The 23,073-nt window shown below is 36.4% G+C and overlaps 1 protein-coding gene across 1 annotated transcript; it reads left to right on the forward strand.

Moving 5' to 3' along the window:
- The first annotated feature begins 11,174 nt into the window (after positions 1-11,174).
- On the forward strand, positions 11,175-21,703 carry LOC124637804 (putative inorganic phosphate cotransporter). The gene is made up of 11 exons (XM_047174471.1): positions 11,175-11,394; positions 12,540-12,661; positions 16,766-16,945; positions 17,563-17,701; positions 18,563-18,780; positions 18,961-19,110; positions 19,437-19,569; positions 19,815-19,939; positions 20,981-21,100; positions 21,335-21,464; positions 21,551-21,703. The coding sequence occupies exons 1-11, from the start codon at positions 11,358-11,360 to the stop codon at positions 21,616-21,618; spliced, it is 1,422 nt and encodes a 473-aa protein (XP_047030427.1). The 5' UTR covers positions 11,175-11,357; the 3' UTR covers positions 21,619-21,703.
- The last annotated feature ends 1,370 nt before the right edge of the window (positions 21,704-23,073 follow it).

Here is a 23,073-nt window from a genome sequence, read left to right on the forward strand (position 1 = left end):
GAATATCTCCCGAATTATTTCGGTGACTGCAAAATCGGTTATACTACCATTTTTCCTCTGCGTACGTTGTTTGTAACATTCTAACTTCGAATAGGTATAGCAAATCGCCTTTTGGCGGTTTAAGTAACATCGATTACACTAAGTTGCGCTCATTTAGCCCTGGTTGATAAATGATCACACGACCGCAAACCTAATCTTGCGCAAACACAAATACATACTACAAATTATGTACAGGTATATTATCTATATTATATGTGTTGAGCATGTGTTGAGTAATGGAGAGTATGCTCAGTCCGCACAAAGACATTCAAAAACATGATATTCACAGTTTATTTTTATTAGATACTACAGGTAAATAGAAACAAATATTACAACAAACAACAACAATTGAATTAAACATGAGGAATTTCGAGTAAGTGGTATTAATTGCCCGGCTCCGGGGTCAATGACCGGTTCACATAAAGCTCAGGGTATCGTGGATATATTCTGTTTTCTCAGGATATTAAATATTTGTGTACAAAATGGTGACAATTCCACAGCAAACCTTATAAACACGACACACACTACTCCCGTTAATCTCGTTGACCTACATTTTTCCTATTAGATATTTTCTCGCAGTAATTCCAGATTGACGAAACGAAATAAAACCCAAACAACTTTTGTGTCAAAAATTGATAATAATTGACATAAAAGACCGACAGTTGAGACCCCAAAACACGATTCAACTGTCCAGAAACGTTAAAGAAACGGACACAATGACAACGTAATCGAATTGCGAATAGTACTTAAGTCCCGAATCGTGATTGGGTACATTGTACCTGTTTGAGTACAATGGCCGCTAAACGTACTCATCTGAGTACAAAAGTTCTTTGTCGGGGTGTAATGTCGGGGGTTAGGCCGGCTTTTGTTTTCTAATGCCTTTGTTGCATGAGCCTGAAAGGGGCGCTAATGACTATGTGCAACCACTACATTTTTGTAAATATCTGCGCGAAATAATGAGGTTTCTTGTGAAGCTTGCGTTGAATGAGAATGCTTTGTCAGGTGCGAAAATTCTCGAAGAAAAACTGAGGGAAATTCACTGAATATTGAAGGAAAGCTGGGATTTTACACAGAAGGGACATAAAACTTGCATAAAATGTAAGTCGTTCTTGCGGAGGTTTGTTTGTTTTGTTTTTCTTTAAATACTTTTTATCGGAAATAACAGCATAAATAGGCCACCATTACTACAATTTCAATTTTCCATTAGCTTTTATCGTTTTAAATATTTCAGACTAATCTAAAACTTGCAATCAGCACCGTAGTTTCTCGAACAAAAGCCTACGTAGCACCAAAGTGGGCAATACTTAGAAGCATCACAGTTATAGTCATGTTAACTGGTACAACTTAGTGAGAGCACTTAGTACTTGGCCAGGTATAACTATAGCATACAATTTGTGTAGTTCTATTAGTGGTACTACGCAATACTGTTTAGTAAATGCTTTTATGTAATAAGTTCCTTTCAGCAACTTATTAATATACTAATGTTACTTGAAAATCTTGATACATTCGTAACGTATTCTTTTTTACTAGCTAATCATCAGATGACGGGCCGGCCAATTAGGTACATGATCTTAAACATTTAGTTTCAGTAATATGTCTTTAAAAAGCTATGTTATATGTAAAACGCCATAGAATGTGCCTGGGCCTAAATTAACTTTCCGGCAACTGTCACAAATAATTCATTATTCCTTATCTATACTTTGTTGGGAGTTTTCCCTACTTTTAACTACTTAGCGTTAATCATATTTTTAAGTAAGTAACATTAATTTAAGGACGATGGGAACTTGACATTTAAATAAAAGGAGGTTCAAGATGAACCCGCGCTTTTCCTGATAAAATTAAGTAGAATTTACTCAAGCAAGGTAAGTAATCAAGGTAGGATTTTTAAGTGTAGTTTAGGGCGGGTAAATTTAACATGGGGTTGAATTTTTATATCTCTTATAAGTGTACAAAATTTTGTTTACCCGATCCTAAAACTCAGTTTGTACCTGTCGACAAGCACTAAATAAAATAAAAACTAGTGATGTCCACAAAGCCGTGTCGATATTTCCCACGCTTCACTAGACAGATAGCTTCGGCATCGTTCGGGAGCATTCGGGTTTGTTCGGCGCCGCTGTAAAGCTGTCCCGAACGTCAAAGTTTAAGGGATTGTTCACACCAAACGTATTGTCCGCCGCTGACTGTGAGTATACTCACAGTCGGCCTCAGTGTGAACGTCGACTCAATCTGCAGTACGCGTACTCACCAAGCCGACAATAGGCTATAGCGTACGATGCGCTACATGTGTGAACAAAAGAATACGCTCGTGTAGGTTCACACTAGATGCGTACGCTGAGCGGCCGACTATTCTACACATAAAAGAGCTCAGTATTTGAAGTTGCTCGTAGTATTTTATAAACGATCTCTGAGATCACTCGTGGTTCCCATACGATAAAACTAGTGTATTTTTTTAAAAAATCGGACGTTTACTGATATTTCAATTAAATGATGCGCATTCAGATAGTTGCCATTTGCGAAGCTCTAGAGGAAGACGAAAATAATAAAAAGAAGAGATTGTGGGTACATCCCTTAAATTTGAAGAGATGTTTTCTTGGTCAATTTCATACTTTATATTTCGAATATAGACTTTATCCAAATAAGTTCAAGAAATATTTTCGTATGACAGTAAAAACATTCGATGAGTTACTATCTTTAATACGTATAAGTTTATATAAAAGGGACACTAATTATCGACGTGCTATTCAGCCAGAAGAAAGATTGACAATTACTTTAAGGTAAGAGGAAAACAACTTGTACTGTAATCAACACTTATTTATTATAATCAAATCAATCACGTTTAAACAATTGCGAAAAGAACAATGTCAGACGTCCATAGTAACTTAGGCTCAATAAAAATATTTCATGTACAGTGAAAATTCTTACAGTTTCTTGTGTAGTTTCCCGCTGATCCCCCCAAAGGATTGTTCCCCCCAAAAAATCCCCCGTGGGCAGAAAATACCCCCAAATTTGGGAGGAATCCCCCCAATCTGGCATCACTGCGCGGCGGTGCGGACGCGGCGGAGCGGCGGTGCGTACGCGGCGGAGCGGCGCTATTCGGCAACTGCGTCCGCGTAGCCAACCCGCGTCCGCCGTGCATAGTCGCGTAGTAAAATAATCGGCTACTGAGAGTCAGCTACAACAGACGACGTAACAGCGTATAGTCGGTTCGGTGTGAACGACAATTTCAATATATATGGAAAAGCAATAAACTGCGTAACGCGCGCTCACAGTCAGCGGCGGACAATACGTTTGGTGTGAACGATGCCTTATAGAATCCAAGTTGTAGGCGAGTTGCTTTATTTTCAGATAGGTACGTGTCCTGTGTTAGGTGATATAGAGACTTTGAATATTCTACGAGGGTTACAAATATTTAAAGTGTATATAGTAGCAACGATGAATTTGAATGCCCGATACTAATGATAGAAATCTGTAGGCATGTTTATAATAAATAACTTAATCATGGAATAATAAGGAAATAATGACTTAATCATGATGTTAAATCAATTGTGATGTAATCCCGTATCCACAGAGATTGATTAAGGCTTTTGGAAGGACCCATAGAAATACATATTTAGTCTTCTTTCGAGATAAGTGCGTTTAAGAAAACAGACAAACTCTTTAGCTTTATAATATAAACCATTGATAAAACGGATATTAATATTTCCATATTTTAGAGGGAAGATAAATCATCGATAGAGACATTTCCTGTGTCAATTATAAATGTTTAATGTTACTCTCTCTAGCTTTCGTTCATAATAAATTAAGTGAACACAAGTGCATGCCGAAAGAATTTGAGTTCTATGCAGTGACAATAGAGCTTAAATTGGTTTAGTTGAGTATAAGTCCTAAGGCGTAGTCCAGGTTATAAGAAATTGCACTTCGCTAATAAATAGCCGTGAAAATCAGATCGTGAAATAAATAAATATATATATACATAAATATATTATACACACCTAAAGTAACATTTTAATCAATCCAATTTTTAATTGGTATCATAACATCTTGCTTTTTCTTAAGAAGTATGAAGTTATATCGGCATACCATTTTGTGAGCAATACAATGGTTTTTAAAGTAAAAATAAAATAATATATTGAACCATCCTCCGCCTATGTCTAGTACCACACAATTAGCTAAATTCAACAAAGTGAACGGTCGACTGCTCCATAGTAGCGCTGTTGGATGATTCCTTTTGCCAGCACTCGATACTACTTTGTCATCTAATATCATATAATATCTCACTCCATTCTCGATGGGAAAATGAAATAAGTCGATTGAAATCGGATATTATTAAGGGTGCATCTACACGGTGCATGTAGCTGGAGCAAGTTAACATGCGCAAGCGACAAGTGACAAGGTATTTTGCTCTGCTACAGGCGCGATTCGCTGGACCCGCACGTTTTTAATATGCATGTGTAGAGGCACCTTTACTGATTCAATTTCTTTTCAAAAAACAAAAGACGTTCAGAAGACTATGGAATGCATTGACATATATTCTAGCGATAGACAAGAACATCCATACAAATAATTTACCCGCTATGTCGTCTGTTGACATTTCGTTGACGTATTGTGACATGTAGTCATCCTCATTGATGTTAATTGCAGAAGTGTCGCTCGTATTTTGCCTACATTTTTCATTACTCAAAAAGGACAATGCTATTCTTTGTATGGAAGTTGGGCTCAAGAGTTGCCCACAGTAACTGCATAGTGTATTATGTTCCATAGGCTTATAATAGGTCCCAGACCGAAATATTTCGAAATCTATCCCAGGAGTGCTGAGAAAAACTGGTTTGACTCTTATTCAATACTACGAAAAATATGCTTACGAACTCTTAACTATTCCACTTTTATTACCTTAATTGAAATGCATTATAATATTAATCGACAAATACGAGGTATTGAACGAGATTTTTTTTTACCAAAAGACTTCAAAAAATGGAGGAGTTTCTCAGTTCATTTGTATTCTTTTTACGTAAGTACGTGCATAACTCCGTCGTTTACCAACCGATTTAAACAATCATTTTATTGTTTAAAAGGATTTACTTTCCAAATAGTTCCAGGGTCCAGGGTCTGGTGATAGAAACCTTAAAACATTATGGAACTCTCGGAAATTGTAAGCACATATCGAATAAAAACTTGTCATTCGGGTATATGTCTCCGACACCACAAAACTGTGGAGGTTAAGACCTGACCTGACGATGGAGACGACAGTGAGACGAGGGAACTCCTCAACGGTATCTATTTACTATATACCTCGTGTTTGAGCTTATTTTATTCGTCTTGATAAGATTTTTCCATTGCCATTAAGGATATTAATTGCATGACGCTACTCGAACTTAGGACTGATTGTGGTAGATAGAGACTGAAAAGCAAGAGAAACAACAATTACCTTTAAACGTCTATTTCTGTTTTTTTTTATCCTGTTAACAGTGAAACCACTATCTATCTGAATGTTATTTCAAGAAAAGAGGTTGTTAGGTTTGTGGCTGCTTAAAATGGCTTGCTAACAATGGCTGGCTAACATTAAAACTAGGTTTTTCTCGGGACCTCTGGGACCGATTTCAAAAATATTTGGATTCCGTCTTAAGAGTGAAGTAAAAAACCTATTTTAACCATTCCCACTACTGGGCAAATGGCTTAGGCTTCATAAACTGACTGTTCAAGTTGGACATTAGAACCGGGTTTTCTCGGGACCTCTAGGACCGATTTCAAAAATATTTGGATTCCGTCTTAAGAGTGAAGTAAAGAACCTATTCTAACTATTCCCACTATTGGGCAAATGGCTTGGGCTTTATAAAGTAACTGTTCAAGTTTAACATTTGAACCGGTTTTTCTCGGGACCTCTGGGACCGATTTCCAAAATATTTGGATTTCGTGACAACAGTGAAGTAAAAAACCTATTCTAACCATTCCCACTACTGGGCAAATGGCTTGGGCTTTATAAAGTGACTGTTCAAGTTTAACATTTGAACCGGTTTTTCTCGGGACCTCTGGGACCGACTTCAAAAATATTTGGATTTCGTGTTTAGAGTGTACTATGGAACTTATTTTAACAATTTCCACTACTGGGCAAATGGCTTGGGCTTTATTAATTGACTGTCCAAGTTTGACATTAGAACCAGTTTTTCTCGGGACTTCTGGGACCGATTTCCAAAATATTTGGATTTCGTGATAACAGTGAAGTAAAGAACCTATTCTAACCATTCCCACGACTGGGCAAATGGCTTGGGCTTTATAAAGTGACTGTTCAAGTTTAACATTTGAACCGGTTTTTCTCGGGACCTCTGGGACCTATTTCAAAAATATTTGTATTCCGTCTTAAGAGTGAAGTAAAGAACCTATTCTAACCATTCCCACTACTGGGCAAATGGCTTGGACTTTATAAAGTGACTGATCAAGTTTAACATTTGAACCGGTTTTTCTCGGGACCTTTGGGACCGATTTCCAAAATATTTGGATTTCGTGATAACAGTGAAGTAAAGAACCTATTCTAACCATTCCCACTACTGGGCAAATGGCTCAGGCTTTGTTAAGTGACTATCTATGGAGACCATTTGAACCGGTTTTTCTCGGGACCTCTGGGACCGATTTCAAAAATATTTGGAGTTCGTGTTCAGAGTGCACTATGGAACCAGCTGAAACTACTCCCACTGCTGGGCAAACTTTGAGCCCACACCCTGGCATTGTCCTTTATATCTAAGTGAATTCAAAATCATGTAATATATCAAAAAGTTTATTTATATCTAATTGAATGCAAAATCATGTAATATATTAAAACCAGGAACTTATTTTTAGGGTTTTTAATATTAATTACGATGTTTTTTTTCTTAAGAGGGCTATCACAAATTTTCGCGAATTTAATTATTTTTTCTTGAAAGTAAGAACATACCATGACAAAGTGAAGTCTGTTTTCATTGATATTTTACCTACTGCTAGTTTTATGGCACATCTGTTTCTGCACGATTTTCTTAATCCATAATTCAAGATGGCGGGCGGGAACAAATTAATGCATATTTGTAAAATTGAATTGTAAATGAAAAGTATGATATACAAGCGTTGTAATAGCATGAACAGCGTGTAATTTTACTAACTTGACTCTCGAATAGTTTATATGTGTAAGTTTATACCTTGATATGTATTTTCTATTTTATAATTGTAGTTTCATAGACATCCATCTGACGCAGGTGTCAAAATCGCTCTGATTTGCCATTTTGGGCACTGCATAGTCTGCAGTGCAGTTCAGTGTGGTAAGCTTTTTGTTCGGAACGTTCTATCTAGTACGTAGTACATATATATCGATGATGGAATGATTTTATTCAGTAGATCCTCGAAGAGGCTGTATATCACGTTTAAGCGACAGGTGAAGTGACTCAGTATACTCGTCTGTCAGCCCGGATTTACCCGCGAGCCTCCGACACTGGTTGAAGCCAGTACTTGATGTCAAGTGATTTATGTTGTCACTTCCACAAAATTGCTTCTGTTTTTATTTCCGATTTTAAAAGCTTCTGAAAAATTATACTCCGTGTACATTTAATGGTAAAGGACTGTACAATTATTTACGAAACTTTTTAATGGAGTAATACCGGTAATAAAAACACTGGCATACTTTACCTTTTTGTTAGGAAAAAAGCGCAACTAATTCCTGCTTACATTGTAATTCCAAAAACGTGATACGCAGATTATTTGCTGCGGTATAAAGGGTATATTTTATGACCATAATAAAAAGGTAAAATAACGCAAATTAAGACAGTTTAATTGCCCTTTGGGGCACAAGCACACCTTGTTTTAAAACAAAATGAGATATTTTTTTTAATAATGGCAATCAAATTTGACCTTTATTTTTATCTGAAACCATTTTTGTGTAATCTGGTAAATAATGGTTTGGTAATATTTGCTGAAATATTAATATCTGTTCAAAAGTTTATGTCGTATTTAAAAATTATTGTTTCCACATTACTAGTATCTGCCATACCACACATCAGCGTCTCCTATTCAGAATACTTCAGCACCAAATTATAACTTTTTCGAAAACAACTTTGTTAAAGTGGTCAACAAAATGAGCAAGAATAAATACAGCAAAATAGCGAATCATGACCACGTAGGAAAATATTCCATGTTAGTAGTAGTCTCGGCTGTCATTAGAACATTTTTTATACTCGTTACAGGGATGCCAAAAAGAGTGTATTGCCTGTGGCCATACTAAGGAATAGCGTATTGTCAGCCGACCTATATAATATTTGGTAAAGTCTAGGCTGATGATGATAATGTTTATATCATATCTTTTTATATAGACATTGTTAAAGTATCAGAATATAGCGCAGCGATGATCGCGACGTAATTAACCGCGGCTGGTCGGAGGATCCCCGCGGATCCCTGATTGGACCGCCTTTGTGCAAAGCTTCCTCATTTCACGTAAAGCTTACGGGTGGGGGCGCACTTGTAGCCGGGAATATAGTAGTATAGAGGACAATGTTATGAATACTGACTAATGTTATAAAAAGCTGAAGAGTTTATCCGTCTTACCACAAAAACTTTTTACCGTCAGTTTAAGACTTGTCTAACAAAATGTCAAACTATGACGTTGACATATGGTTCATTTTGGAGCCATATTTTTTTTAGACAAGTGTAAAACAGTGGTGAAAGTTTTTGTAGTAAGGCCACAAATGTTTGCTTCAACGAGCTAAGCTTATGAACTACTACAGCTTTTAGAAATAAGTTGGTCCCAACTCCCACGGGATGCAGGTGTAACTGCTAACGGAGGCTAGTATAGAACAATATATGTACATTATATATGACGTAGGTAATTAGTTCCTTTATTAATAAGAGCGATGGTAGGCTGAGCCTAAAATTATTTATATACAGTGTAACACTTATTACTATAAACCCATAGCTATAAAGATAAGAAACCAACATAATTAATCTAAAACTCAATGATAACAAGCCGCTGTCACTGTGCCCACAGCCGCCAATCCCCACTCAATAGCCACCGGGAGAAGCGGCAACAATTTAAACCGACGCTTGCACCGCAATGTGTCAGCCGGGCCACTAATCTGACGCTAATGAATGAATGACAGACGGTGCAGTGTGGGTATCACTATAGAACAACTGGGTTATAAGGTCTCTGAGGAATAGTGAGTGCAGCATTTTAGGCACCTCTGGACTGGGATGGTTAATGGATGACATTGTATGGGCGAATTTGACTTAATTTATGATAAACTTACGCAACGGCGTAAGTTCAATATTAACGAATCTTGTTGAGGTTTTCTTTGATAGATGTGAACAAAACACATTTCCCACCGCATAACATTCTAGCAGGAACATTAAGAAGATACAAAGTGCTATATAAAATAATTATCTTAAAAGGCAAAGATGAGTTAAATAGACCCGTTCAATTGACAAAATATAGGATGGCAGATCATTTGAAGTTAACCGTAATAACTTCACAAATATTTACTATGATGGAAACCCATTTTCTTACCTAATTGCTGTTGCTACGAGACGGAGGAAGACTACTGAACAAAGCGGAGACGATGCAACTAAATTGAACAAGTTAACAACTCAAGGTAAACTTACCCTTTGGAAAATTAGCGAAACGAAGCAAAATTTCTTTGCAGACAATAGTAAACACCTCAGTACAATAACTTTATGTTTTTTCTTAATAACTACGTCTTACTTGTGCGACTGGTCGCTTTAATTGCATCAATCTAAGATATTGAAGTCAAAAATAGTATCATTAAGCCAAAGTCAATGACAAAGTTCAAACGCTACTCCGAAAATTGCTACTTTCATGCTGTTCACATGAACTTTATTACCGAGAAATAAGGTATGTTATGCTTTAACTGTTATGCAATAACTTTGTACTGAAATGACAAATTATTGATATGATTCTCGCGACCTTACAAGATACCCTCTGAGAGATACACACACAAGTTATCAATATCATAGAACTTAACAAATTTTATAACAAGGAAAACTGTGGATACTCTTTCTTGTGTATAATTAAGGGGTGTGTTCGTGGGCACTCTGATTCCTATAGTCTTCATGCTAACAGAGAGCAGATAAGTAGTACAGTGATGATAATTATTGTAGGCAATAGGTTCAAGTTTGAACAATGTCACTAATACATATTTATGCTTTCTTAGTCTTCCTAAATACATCTCTATATAATGTTCTGAAACATTCCTAGTCCATTCCAAGTCGTGGTGGCCTAGTGGGTAAAAGACCAACCTCTCAAGTATGAGGGCGCGGGTTCGATCCCAGGTCAGGCAAGTCCAAATGCAACTGTTCTAAGTTTGTATGTACTTTCTAATTATATCTTAGACACCATTGGCTGTGTTTCGGATGGCACGTTAAACTTTAGGTCCCGGCTGTCATTGAACATCCTTGGCAGTCGTTACGGGTAGTCAGAAACCAGTAAGTCTGACACCAGTCTAACCAACGGGTATCGGGTTGCCCGGGCAACTGGGTTGAGGAGGTCAAATAGGCAGTCGCTTCTTGTAAAGCACTGGTACTCAGCTAAATCCAGTTAGACTGGAAGCCGACCCCAACATGATTGGGAAAAGGCTCGGAGGATGATGATTCCTAGTGAGAAGAGACCAGATACTGACGACTAGGATACTGCTCTAGACATCGTGACTGTAGTTACGTCACTTAAACATTAAAATCAAATTCTTTATTCTAATGGTCCTCCAAGTACTAATAGCAATTAACTTTAGCATTACCTAATGAGATTTCTTTTAAAAGTAATATTGAGTAGACATTTGTCTATTTTTTTTTTGCCTGTTATAATAATGTCGTGCGATAACTGTAGCGCAATTAAATATGCGTTACTAAGTACAAGTGAAGATTCTAAAGTTAGATCCACAGGTTCGAAAAAATACATAAAATTTTACTTTATGTATAATAATATTGATTTTGTTTTGTAATTACAATTGTTGTGATGGAAAAAACAATAGAAAATTAAAAGTAATTTGTTTCCGCGGTAATATAAAACTTTATGCACCGGTTTTACTTATTAGTTTTTCAGTGATAGTTGCAACAATAACTGTTGGTATTTGTGTTTATCCACTGCATTTTTTTAAATTTATTTTTTATCACGTAATTTACATATTATCTGCGATTGTTTTACAAGGCTTTAGTGCTAATATCGTCTCTATAGTTTCACAAAATCCGTGCTAATGTCTGCGAGTGGTCGATTAGTGTCATCCTGACACTAAGCGCCGTCCCGCGCGACTGTGAGGTAGTGGCTATAGTGACATAGTGACAAACTGGTACTTTCTAACATGGGGATTACTGATGAGAAAAATGCGGTTAGGCCTAGTAAGTATGATGTGGATTTATATATTCTTTTAAAAAAAATGTATGAAAATTGTAAAAGAAAATATGAAAGAAGGAAAGGCTGTATGTACCTACACCATACGCATAATTATAATTTTTAAATACTTAGAAGTTTTCAAAGCGCAAATATTGGGATTTTTTTCATCTTCTAACTTCATCGTTATTTATAATAACAAGGTCAAGCAAGTGGTATAACATCAGTGTAACGATAAACTACAATATTTATTTACAAACTAATATGTGACGTAATTTTCCGTAAACAAATCATTTGACCATTGTTTTCTGAATTAAATGTTCAAAGTCATAAATGCCAAAATGTGAGTTTTCGTTTGTTTCACACTTCATGTTTTTATAAGATGTTATCTACAGCATTCTGTTATCCCGTTTCTAAAATTAGTCCAATTTCCACTTGATGTCAACAATATTACGTACAGCCTATTTCAATTTATTTGAGATATATGTTTCGCAAAGTAAGGCCATTTTCATGTAATAAGTTCAGCATTATTGGCTTTCATTGGGCACACTTCCAAACGCTGTTCTTCCGTCAAATAATCGTTAGTAAAAAACACCCAAAATACAATTTCTACTTCACTACTGACAACTTTAACAGCTTATATGTATTTTATATCTGTTCATTTTAACGGAAATATAAAAGATAAACTACTGACAACTTACTGTACTCACAGACTGGCCATTAGAAGTTTACATATTTCTTCTTGACATGAAAATTGTTTTCTATAGGGATCATTCAACTATGTATACTATGCTTACTATTCGAGCCATTGATTTGTAAGTAAATATTGTTCATGGAAGTTATTCTTTCGTCAACACTACAGTATAATCCATCTGCTTTGGTCTGTTTGGTTGTGAGGTTTCACATAAAGTAATGCATATCCCTTCGCGGACCTTGGACCTTGGCACACGTTCTATTTGTCATCACTTGCAGATAATGTATAATACTGAAAACCTGTGGTATCACTTTAAAAACAATTCATCAACACACAGTTTAGAAATGTTCGAAACCATGCAACTAATGTGACGTTTTTTAAATCCTGCCCTGCAAAGGTATTTTTGAATTAAGCACAATATTTGAAAACAGTTGCTATAACGTTTCCGCGTACTTCCAGAAGGTCTGGGCGTTCGTCACGCGCAGACGTTGCTGCTGTTCTTCGGCATGCTGTTCGCATTCACCATGCGCGTCAACATGAGCATGGCCATCGTCGACATGACCGACGAGAGGAAACCCGATGTGAGTCACTTCAGAGACATTCACAATGTTCAGCATGTACTCCCTTATGTACGCCCTTATGAACTCCCTTACGTTCTCCCTTATATACTACCTCATGTTCTGCCTTATATTCTCCCCTATGGAACCCCTACGTACTCTCTCATTATGTACTCCCTTATGTACTCCCTTATATACTCCCTTATGTACTCTCTTATGTACTTCCTTATGTACTCCCTTATGTACTCCCTTATGTACTTCCTTATGTACTCCCTTATGTACTACCTTATGTACTTCCTTACGTTCTCCCTTATATACTACCTCATGTTCTGCCTTATATTCTCCCCTATGGAACCCCTACGTACTCTCTCATTATGTACTCCCTTATGTACTCCCTTATATACTCCCTTATGTACTCCCTTATATACTCTCTTATGTACTTCCTTATGTACTCCCTTATGTACTCCCTTATGTACTTCCTTATGTACTCCCTTATGTACTACCTTATGTACTCCCATATGTACTCTTTTATACATATACTCCCTCATAGTCTTGCTTTTGTAATCCCTTATTTACTCTCTCATTGTATCCCTTATACTAGTCCCTTATACTAGTTAGTCCCAATCTAGAGAACGCCGTATCAGCGCGTTGACGTTACTGCAAAATCTAAGATTTTTGTGATAAAAATTAAGATGAATTAAAAAGAGGGAAGACTTCTATAACGCGACTACCTTCTGTAATAATACCATCTATAATACCGCGAGTTACTCGTATTACGATAGAGATAATTAAAATATTTAAGGAGTCATAATATCTATATAAAACCGGCCAAGTGCGAGTCGGACTCGTGCACGAAGGGTTCCGTAAATTACAGTTAAATCAACCTATCTCAAAAACTATAAGAGATACTTTGATCAAACCAAAAATCGTTGAAAGAGTTAATTAGCATGCATCACCTCTATTTTTTTTAGAATTTTATACCCCGTAGTTATAAAAATAGAGGGGGGGGGACATACTTTTTACGACTTTGAGAGCTGATATCTCAAAAACCGTTCACTTTAAGAAAAATGTTTTTTAGAAAACTTTATATCATTTTAAAAGACCTTTCCATTGATACCCCACACGGGTATGTACATCGAAAAAAAAAATTTCATCCCTCAGTTACATGTATGGGGGGCCCCACCCCCAATTCTTTTTTTTACTATTTAGTGTCATATTTTTGTAGCGGTTCATACAACACATATTCGCATCAAATTTCATCACTGTAGTACTTATAGTTTCCGAGTAAATCGGCTGTGACAGACGGACAGACGGACAGACGGACATGACGAAACTATAAGGGTTCCGTTTTTGCCATTTTGGCTACGGAACCCTAAAAACAGATCAGACAAACATTTTTATGTTTTTAATGTTTTTCATTTCAATTTTTATATCCCTGTTGTTTTTCTCCACTAACACTAAACGGCCATAAAATTATTAACATTACATACAATAAAATTATCTTGAGGCTATTTAAAACATCTAAACAAATATTGTGTTGGATGTCTTGCAAAAATATAATCTTATCTGTCAAGTCAATTAATTGGCTCGTAAAATTAAAACTGGAATGATAAGAAGAATAACTACAGAGTTATCTCACTACTCAATGATAAAATAGTAAACTTTTGTTAAAAACTAAACAAAAAAACTATCGCGACGCAGTCTGAATGACTTTAATCTTGGACAAAAGTGAGCAATGTTGCAGAGCAATAATCTTAGGTCAAACTCACCACGTGAGATTTCATTGGCTCATACATATCAAAATAAAGTAATCAACAGCTTAATGAATATCATTTTACTTATTTAACTCAATGAAATCTACCTACGTGGAAAATTTTGTAACAAGATAAATCCAGTCATAATTGTGCTAAAATAACTGAACCCAGACAGCAGTTAAATAATATGAAATAATAACAATGTTTTTATGACTTGTTCTTTCATAATGAAGTGAACTTGTACAGTTGGGAAAATTACTTAATTGCACCTCACGCGTTATCTAAAGCTTTCGTAAACAATTTTTAACACCAAAATTTTAAATCTTCGCTGAATTGTCTAAGACTTAAAACTTATTAAATCTCTAGCTTCTGCCAGCGGTTTCACCCGCATCCTGTGAAAATTTCAGCACGAACCCGGAAAAAGTAGCCTTCCTCGAAAAATGGGCTGTCTAACAGCCAGTTTCTGCATCAAAAGTTAAAGCCAAAGTAAAAGTCAAAGTAATGTCTAAAGTAAAAGTAACGGTTAAATTAAATTTTTCTATGAATTTTGCTGTCACTTTAGCCTTGAAAAAACGAATTTGACCGTTACTTTAACTTTAGACATTACTTTAACTTTAACTTTTGATGAAGAAACTGGCCGTAAGTCTGTAAGATTTTTTAAATCGGACTGGTAGTTCCTGAGATTATTGCATTCAAGCAAGCAAACAAAGCAACAAACTCAGGTTTAAAATATTATTAAAGATTCAGTTCAGAAGGATTGGTGGAACATGTTATAGCGTAGTGAATTGCAGTCGATTTCGATAAGGTAAAATCTATTAATACTCAGTTGTGAACTGCAAATTTCCGGTTTCAGTGATCAGGATTAACATGCTCGTAATCTCGTGCGCAGTCGCACGATCTCAGTTATCTATAACACGTGTGTTGTGATGTTATTGATGTACATGTTAGAATGTTACACGTATTGTTAGAGGTCGTTATTATTACTTTTATCTTCAATCACAAGTCGGTCTCTCCAAGATAGTGGGAACAAATCAAATTCAACAACATATTTTAATCATGAAGAAGAACGAGTGTAAAAAAACTTAGGATTTTGTATTATTTTGATAAGGTCACAGATTTAGGTCAAAAGTCACTTTTATTTATTTATTATAATTTGAAGGTCGAGTCGTAGTTTTCAAGAATTATCTTATATCTGATTTTCAGTATACAAACATTTCAGTAGAAATTCATTTGTAAAAATAAATGCTTCTTTTAAAGTTACTCGCCTTACAGAAAGTAGGTTAACATATATAACCCTGGCCATTTCCACTGGTCTTCCTTAGAATGGAAAGTTTATGATGTCAGTCGCTCCGGTGACGACCTCACCCCGCCCACTTAGATACGGCCGACCTTATCCTGCGTGACGTCACGACGGACCACTGCGCGCACGCACTTAATTAAACAATATGTCGAGTAACATATTAGGTTAATTATATTTTCTGACGTAACTGACACAAAAATATGAACTAGATTTAATTTTGACGGACATGTAAATCAAACAGCTTATTTGATACCAGCTAAGGGTTTGTTCAACATAATTAGTCTATCTATTGTTTATCTAATGTACAATAATAATTCCAGGAAATATCTGATCAGTAGTCGTGGTTAGATACACTAATTAATCTGTGGATTACAATAATGATGCGCAAAATGTGCGAGCGCCGTGATCATAGCAATGTATTGTGTTGCTGCGTATTCCAAGTATTCGTAATTAGCTAGACATTATTATGCTAATGAGCTATGCAGTTTGCTTTAAATGGATGTTATTGTAACATACTCGAGTAGTCTACAATTGATTATATTTAAAATGTAAATACCAATTAATTTATTGCTTCATGCGTAATTATCACAAGGTGAGATTTTCAGCCGGGTCTCAATAAAATCCTGAATATGATTAAAGTCTATATGATAACGTAGTGGATAACATTTCATCTTTAGGTGGTTCGGTGATAGCTAGTCAAAATAACATATGTTGGTTGTGCAATTAAGATATATGAATAGAATGTACTTACGGTTCAACAATAAAGCATTCATAATCTCTGTTACTGCTATTTATTTAAAATATCTCTTATTTCGTTATTCATGCAATAACTAGGTATAAATTAACTTCCGCCCGCGATTTCGGAAATATTAAATTAGGAATTTGCGCCAAGCAAATAAAAATTAAATGCCTTCCATATGCAGGCAACAACGTACACTTATTCGTATATGTTCTGCTATTGCCTGTTCTTCTTCTCTTTCTCCATCTTCATTTGAGAAGAAGCCTGCGCCCAGCAGCGGTAACAAAGAAAGGCTGACAATAATATTTTATTGATTTTCATTGTATGTCCTCCAGCACTTCCCCTGGCCTCATAGTGTGCAGGCGGTGATCCTGTCCTCGTTCTTCTGGGGCTACGTGATCCTGCAGGTGCCGGCAGGAGAGCTTGCTTCCAGGTTCGGTGGCAAGTGGCTGTTCACCACCTCTATTGTCGTTAACTCTGCGATCTCGCTGCTGCTGCCCACGGGGGCTGAATGGGTAGGTAAAATTAATAGCACGCATAAGATTTCTAGTTTCATAGCCAGTTTGGGTTATACTTTTTTTGTTTTACATGTTACAGCCTTTTTATCGTCCCACTGCTGGGCACAGGCCTCCTCTCACACGGAGAAGGATTGAGCATTATAATCACCACGCTTGCTCAATGCGGGTTGGTGATTTCAGACTATATAGTCCAGGTTTCCTCAAGATGTTTTCCTTCACCTTTTTTATCAGCCATTGGTGTCTAAGATATACTTAGAAAGTACATACAAACTTAGAAAAGTTGCATTGGTACTTGCCTGACCTGGAATCGAACCCACATCCTCATACTCGAGAGGCTGGTTCTTTACCCACTAGGCCACCACGACTTTTTACATACAACAACAAAATTATAGTTAGGAAGATACACTTGGCGATATTCACTATGTTGGAATAGACGATTAATGGCCCTTGTAAATTGGCAGGCCATCTCAAAACAGTAAAGCAAAATTGCTTAACAAAACTAAACTGACCTGCCAGTGGTTATGCCTCCAGTGTCTTCTTATAAAGCTTAATTCATATAGCTCACCTATGCTACGCCCAGAAGATTACTTTATAATGTAAATATTGACTACCAGGGTGGTTGGAAGCTGGTGTGCATCTGCCGAGTGCTGCAGGGCCTCACGCAGGCGTTCATCTACCCGAGCACGCACCATCTCGTCAGCCAGTGGATGCCCAAGGAGGAGAAGGGGCTTCTTACCACCACTGTTTATGCTGGTGAGATAAACACATGAAAAAAGAAATAATAATTAGTGTTAAAATGATAACTGTATAACACTCCTCCCATGAATAAGTGGTGTTGACAAATGAAAGTGTTGGTTTTGTTCGACACATTAATTAATGATTGTCTATATGTTTTTTGACCTAACCTTTTATTCGATTTATTTGATGGTAAGTTACGTTCGTAAAAGTTATACAGTGAAAATATTACTAGTTATACAGAGCTCCTGATAAAACTATTACCGCAAACATTTTGATATGCAACATTGTATACTTCAGAATAAACAAGAGAGCTCGTATTAATTTGTGGCCGTCAACAAGTCACAATGAAGTCACCGAGTGCAGTTGCAACGCTGGCATTATTCAGCACAAGTGCAACAACAGATGCATTAACTGCAGTCACAAGTACCACGTAATTGGACGGGTTGCAGCTGGTGCCCAGTTTCACATAAATAGGGTTTGTTACAGACATCATTATGGCAACGTAATGGGATACAATAAGAATAATTTGACCAGGAATAGCTTAAGCATGAAATATGTCAAGCTGTCGTTATATTTTGTATTGAAAGAAAATATAGATAATTGAACACGAGTGACACAGTAAATAATAATTAATCGTGTGACTCCCTCGTGCCAGACTTCAACATCAAATAGTAAACAAAGTTAATTGCCTCACAAACTGCTTTAATTATTTACTTTCAATCAATTCTTTAATTGACTGCGAGTAAATAATAAATAACTCAGTCTTTACACACTCAACTATCACAAATTAGAGTAACGAGTGAACATGACACGCGGCTCAATTGGAACTCAATCAATTACGAGGGCTGTGATTAAGGATTCAAATGATGTTTTCAGGTGGGCAGCTGGGCATAGCTCTGCAATTACTGGCATCAGGCTTCCTGGCCACGTCGTGGGGCTGGCAGGCTATATTCTACGCGAATGGAACACTGGGAGCAATCTGGTCGATCACATACATTATATTTGGTGCTGATTCACCAGAATCATCCAAATTTATTTCGGAAGAAGAAGTGTTGTATATTCAAACTTCTTTGGGAAGAGATGGTGAACAAAAGGTGATAATAACTTAATGTTGTTTTAATATAAAAGAAAATGTCTCTGATATAACTTACTTATAACTAACTAGAAATTTACTAGTCCATGTCTACAAACTATGAAAATGTTATAATATTTTTTAGAATCCCATTTTTTAAGTTTTATGTATGAATAAATACATAGGTATGATATTCTGGCAGAAATATCCGACGCCCTGGCGCAGCATCGTGACGTCGCTACCGTTCTGGGCGGTGATCGTGGCGCACTGCGGTCAGAACTGGGGCTTCTTCACGCTCATGACGGAGATGCCCACTTACATGGCAAAAGTGCTCAATGTTGATCTCAAAAACGTAAGTTATATAGTACCCATGGACTCTTAACAAAACAAAAATGCGGAACTTATTAAAACTAAAAAAGTGTGCAAAGTTAGTGTCCTAGACAACTAGGACTGAAGATGAAAGTATCTAAGAAGAGCTTCTGAACACGTTTTTATTAGTAACATTTTCGCTTCTGCCTAGATTAAAATTATTCTGCACCCTTCCTTAGACGGTCTGCATACTCAATTTAAACTAGTATGCTTTGGAAGCGCGCCAAAAAGCTCTCATTCGCATTTATTAGCTTAAGATGAGACATAAGAATGTAGCTAATATTATAATTTTTTCACTTTATCTTTCAGAATGGTATGCTGTCGTGTTTGCCATACCTGAGTATGTACTTGCTCAGTTTCGTCATGGGAGCTATGACGGACGTTATAATCAAGAACCAATGGCTGTCAGTGTCGGCTACTAGGAAACTTTTCAATTCTATTGGTGAGTCCTAAACTTTTTGTACATCAATATAGCGTATTTGAAAAAAGTTTTTTTTTGTCATATATTGTCTTTGTGACTATACATTTTGATTAGAACATAGCAACAGGTTTTCCGTTACTGCTCTCGATTTCAGTATTGATAGAAGTTTACATAAAAACATTCCATTCAACGAAATGTCTTAAGAAACTATGGAATATACCCATTACTATTGAACCTTTAGCTACTTAGAATGTATTTTCTTATAGGTTTATGGGGTCCGGCGATAGCTCTGATAGGTCTGTCGTACGCGCCTGAAGGGAACATGGCGTTTGCCGTGGCTATGCTCACACTCGCTGTGGGCATCAACGCCGGCCAGTACACTGGATACATGGTATGCCTGTCTATTATTTACGTCGATTGATATTTTTATTGATATTAAGAGTAACTAACATTACGTTTGAATGGAACCTAAAATCAAATCCAATATTTGAAACTAAACAATCCCATTCAAACAGCATCATTCCCTTCAGTCCACCATAGACTCAAACGACAAACTGTAAGTAAAGTTGCAAGCTAATGCTGCAACAACTGGCGATGATTAATGGAATGCATCAAGTTTGCACGCTCCACTCATATATCTTCAGAGGCTGTGAAGTGGAAAGCACAGTCGGGATAATATAGGAAGATAAACGACCGCCGCTGTTAAAGAATAAACGTGTACTAGTCAGCATAAACGGTCCCGTGTCTGGGGATACGCGTCAGCCGAGCTTGCTGTCTACACGTTATATATCGTTTTGTTTTATAAACTTTCTCAAGGGAATTTGCTAAAAGATACAGAACATGGCCTTAAATTATTTCAAGCTGATATCTGAATCTAGGATTTAAAATTCTCACTAACATATGGTAACTAAAAATGTTCCACCAAAAAGCAATTTGTAAAGTCTCTCTTCAATGCCATGTTATTTTTCTCTTAATAACTTTATAAACTAGGCTACCAAGGCAGAATATTAAAAACACAACTAAAGAACTTACCAAAGAAACTGTCCCAGTCAGTTCAATTATACAGGAGCAAGTTTTCCAAACGCTGAAGAAATAATTAATTAATAGTGGTGGCCACAAGACAGAGCCCTGTGGCACGCTTGTTCACTGCTTATGGAATTAAACAAATTACGAACCACAAGGCAGGGGAGGTTAAGTTGGAGATGAAAGTTTCACAGCGCTTGTATTTGATTTGTACTATTCAGGGTTCACACTACTCGAAGATGAAAAATGTTAGAAAAGAAACGTTTAAAACATTTTTGTGTATTTTCAATCTTATTTAATTACAAACCATTTCATAAATCAAGGATCTCACCATTATTTCACAATCTCCCTAAATACCACATTAATCTATAATATATTATAACTTATGTTTTCTCTTCTACTTCTTTAGTTGGTCCACATAGACCTGGCTCCGAACTTCAGCGGGTGTCTGATGGGTATCACCAACTTCTTGGCAAACATCATCTCCATCATCGCGCCGCTCGTCTGTGGGTTCATTGTTCATGATGAGGTAAGGATCTTAGTTTCAAAATATTACTCGTTTAAAAACAAATTATGAATATACACCTACCTTCTTTAGATAAAACCTCAACAAAATATATAGGTGCAAAAATTAAGCCTTAAACATTTTCAACAACAACATCTAACTTGCAGGGTATTCTAAAAATAGTTTTCAATTTACCGTAAATTGAAGAACATGAAGATAATAATTATAACAAACTAATATTAATATTTGGTATTACAGACGGATCCGTCGGAGTGGCGTAAAGTGTTCTTCATAGCCTCAGGAGTGTACTTCTTTACAAACCTGTTCTTCATACTGTTCAGTACATCGGTGAGGCAGCCCTGGAACGAGCCTAAAGTCGTCGACGTCGGTACGCGAAAATAAACTCTATCTTCATAGCTATTAAGATGAATTTTGAATAGCGTTTGAAATTAATTAGTTTTTTAATATTTTCAGAAATGAAAGCTCCTGAAGTGAAAGAACCTGAAAAGTCGAAGTTGGATGCGGAATGGAGTCGACGCTGAGCTGGATTTAGTTATATGTATTCGAGTACCTGAATTAAATTTGATATATTTTTTAATAAAAAGTCATGATTAGGATAATGTTAAAGTTATTTTTTTATTTAACCTACACGCAGACCTTTTAATGTAAACATGTATTCTTAAACCAACACTGTGGATTTCAAACGTTCCAAGAAAATCTTGGAATTGTCTCACGTTTCCAGGGTCTGAACGAATTCATCAGTCATTCACACTGAAATGACCATTTCGCACCTCACGAGACTGTATTGTCCTTCCCAACTCATGTAGCTTTCCATACATAGTTGATGTGCGCCTCAAACCTGCACTTGGTGGGAATACGAATCACTAGTTCTAAAAATAACAAACGGTGTTATGTATCTCCTTTTTCCATTTTCAACCGACTTCAAAAAATTAAATTATAAATTTAAAAAAACCCCCGACCCAAAAAAAGTACGCAATAATTATGACAAAAGGTTAAAAACGCTAAACCCTATAAAAAGCAAAAAATAACTTTTAACACTAATTAAGCTAAATTTTGTCGTGTCGGGGGACCGCTCTAATTCATTACTTTAGATACGTGTTTTTTTTTTAAACGAATGTTGTAATTAGGTAAGTATCATTTGATTTATGTAAGTATTTATGAAGGTAAAAAGCGGTCCCCCGACACGTCAAAATTTAGTTTAATTAGTGTTAAAAGTTATTTTTTGCTTTTTATAGGGTTTAGCGTTTTTAACCTTTTGTCATAATTATTGCGTACTTTTTTTGGGTCGGGGGTTTTTTTAAATTTATAATTTAATTTTATTTCATGCTTTTTAAAGGAGCTCCTTAATTTTTCCTTCTTTCATTTAATTTATTTTATCTTAAGATGAGGTCGCTATATGCGATCTCGGCCAAAGGAAGCTGTTTAACAATCCTTATGACAAACTGGCTCTGGGAGAATTGCACAGATTGAGAAACAGTAAAGATTAACCTTTGGACATTCTAGATTTTCAGCAAAAATATAAATCGGTTTATCCGTTTCATTCCAGCATTCCAGGGTTTCATTCGCCACATCCCATTTCCAGCATCAGGTTCTCGTCAATCAGAAACATGAAGAGAACTCGTCAAGACAAATTCAACGAGCCCAAACTCGATGGGTTTACTAAAAGGCAGTTCAGGGTTACGTCTCCTACCTTCGTGCCCTAACAGCAGACCAGCTCAGTGGTTCCAAAAGACATTAGTGTTTCAAATTTCAGATCCCACATATACTTGCAAGTAAACTGAGCGTGTAACATTCCTATCACACCTATCAAACGAGCTGATGACCTTGAAGACCTGAACCGATTTCCACCAAACATAGCTAAGAACACTCCCGACTGACATACCTTTTAAACAAAAAAAACCGCATTACAATCGGATCATCCGTTTGGGAACTACGATGCCACATACACACACACACACACACACACACACAGACAC

The sequence above is a fragment of the Helicoverpa zea genome, chromosome 16 (assembly GCF_022581195.2).
Source record: "Helicoverpa zea isolate HzStark_Cry1AcR chromosome 16, ilHelZeax1.1, whole genome shotgun sequence".
Lineage (NCBI taxonomy): Eukaryota > Metazoa > Arthropoda > Insecta > Lepidoptera > Noctuidae > Helicoverpa > Helicoverpa zea.

Coding starts and splice junctions, on each gene's coding strand:
- LOC124637804 (XM_047174471.1), top strand. CDS start 11,358: ATGGGGATTACTGATGAGAAAAATGCGGTTAGGCCTA. Junction 19,570..19,814: donor GAAACTTTTCAATTCTATTG/GTGAGTCCTAAA, acceptor ATTTTCTTATAG/GTTTATGGGGTCCGGCGATA. Junction 21,465..21,550: donor GCCTAAAGTCGTCGACGTCG/GTACGCGAAAAT, acceptor TAATATTTTCAG/AAATGAAAGCTCCTGAAGTG.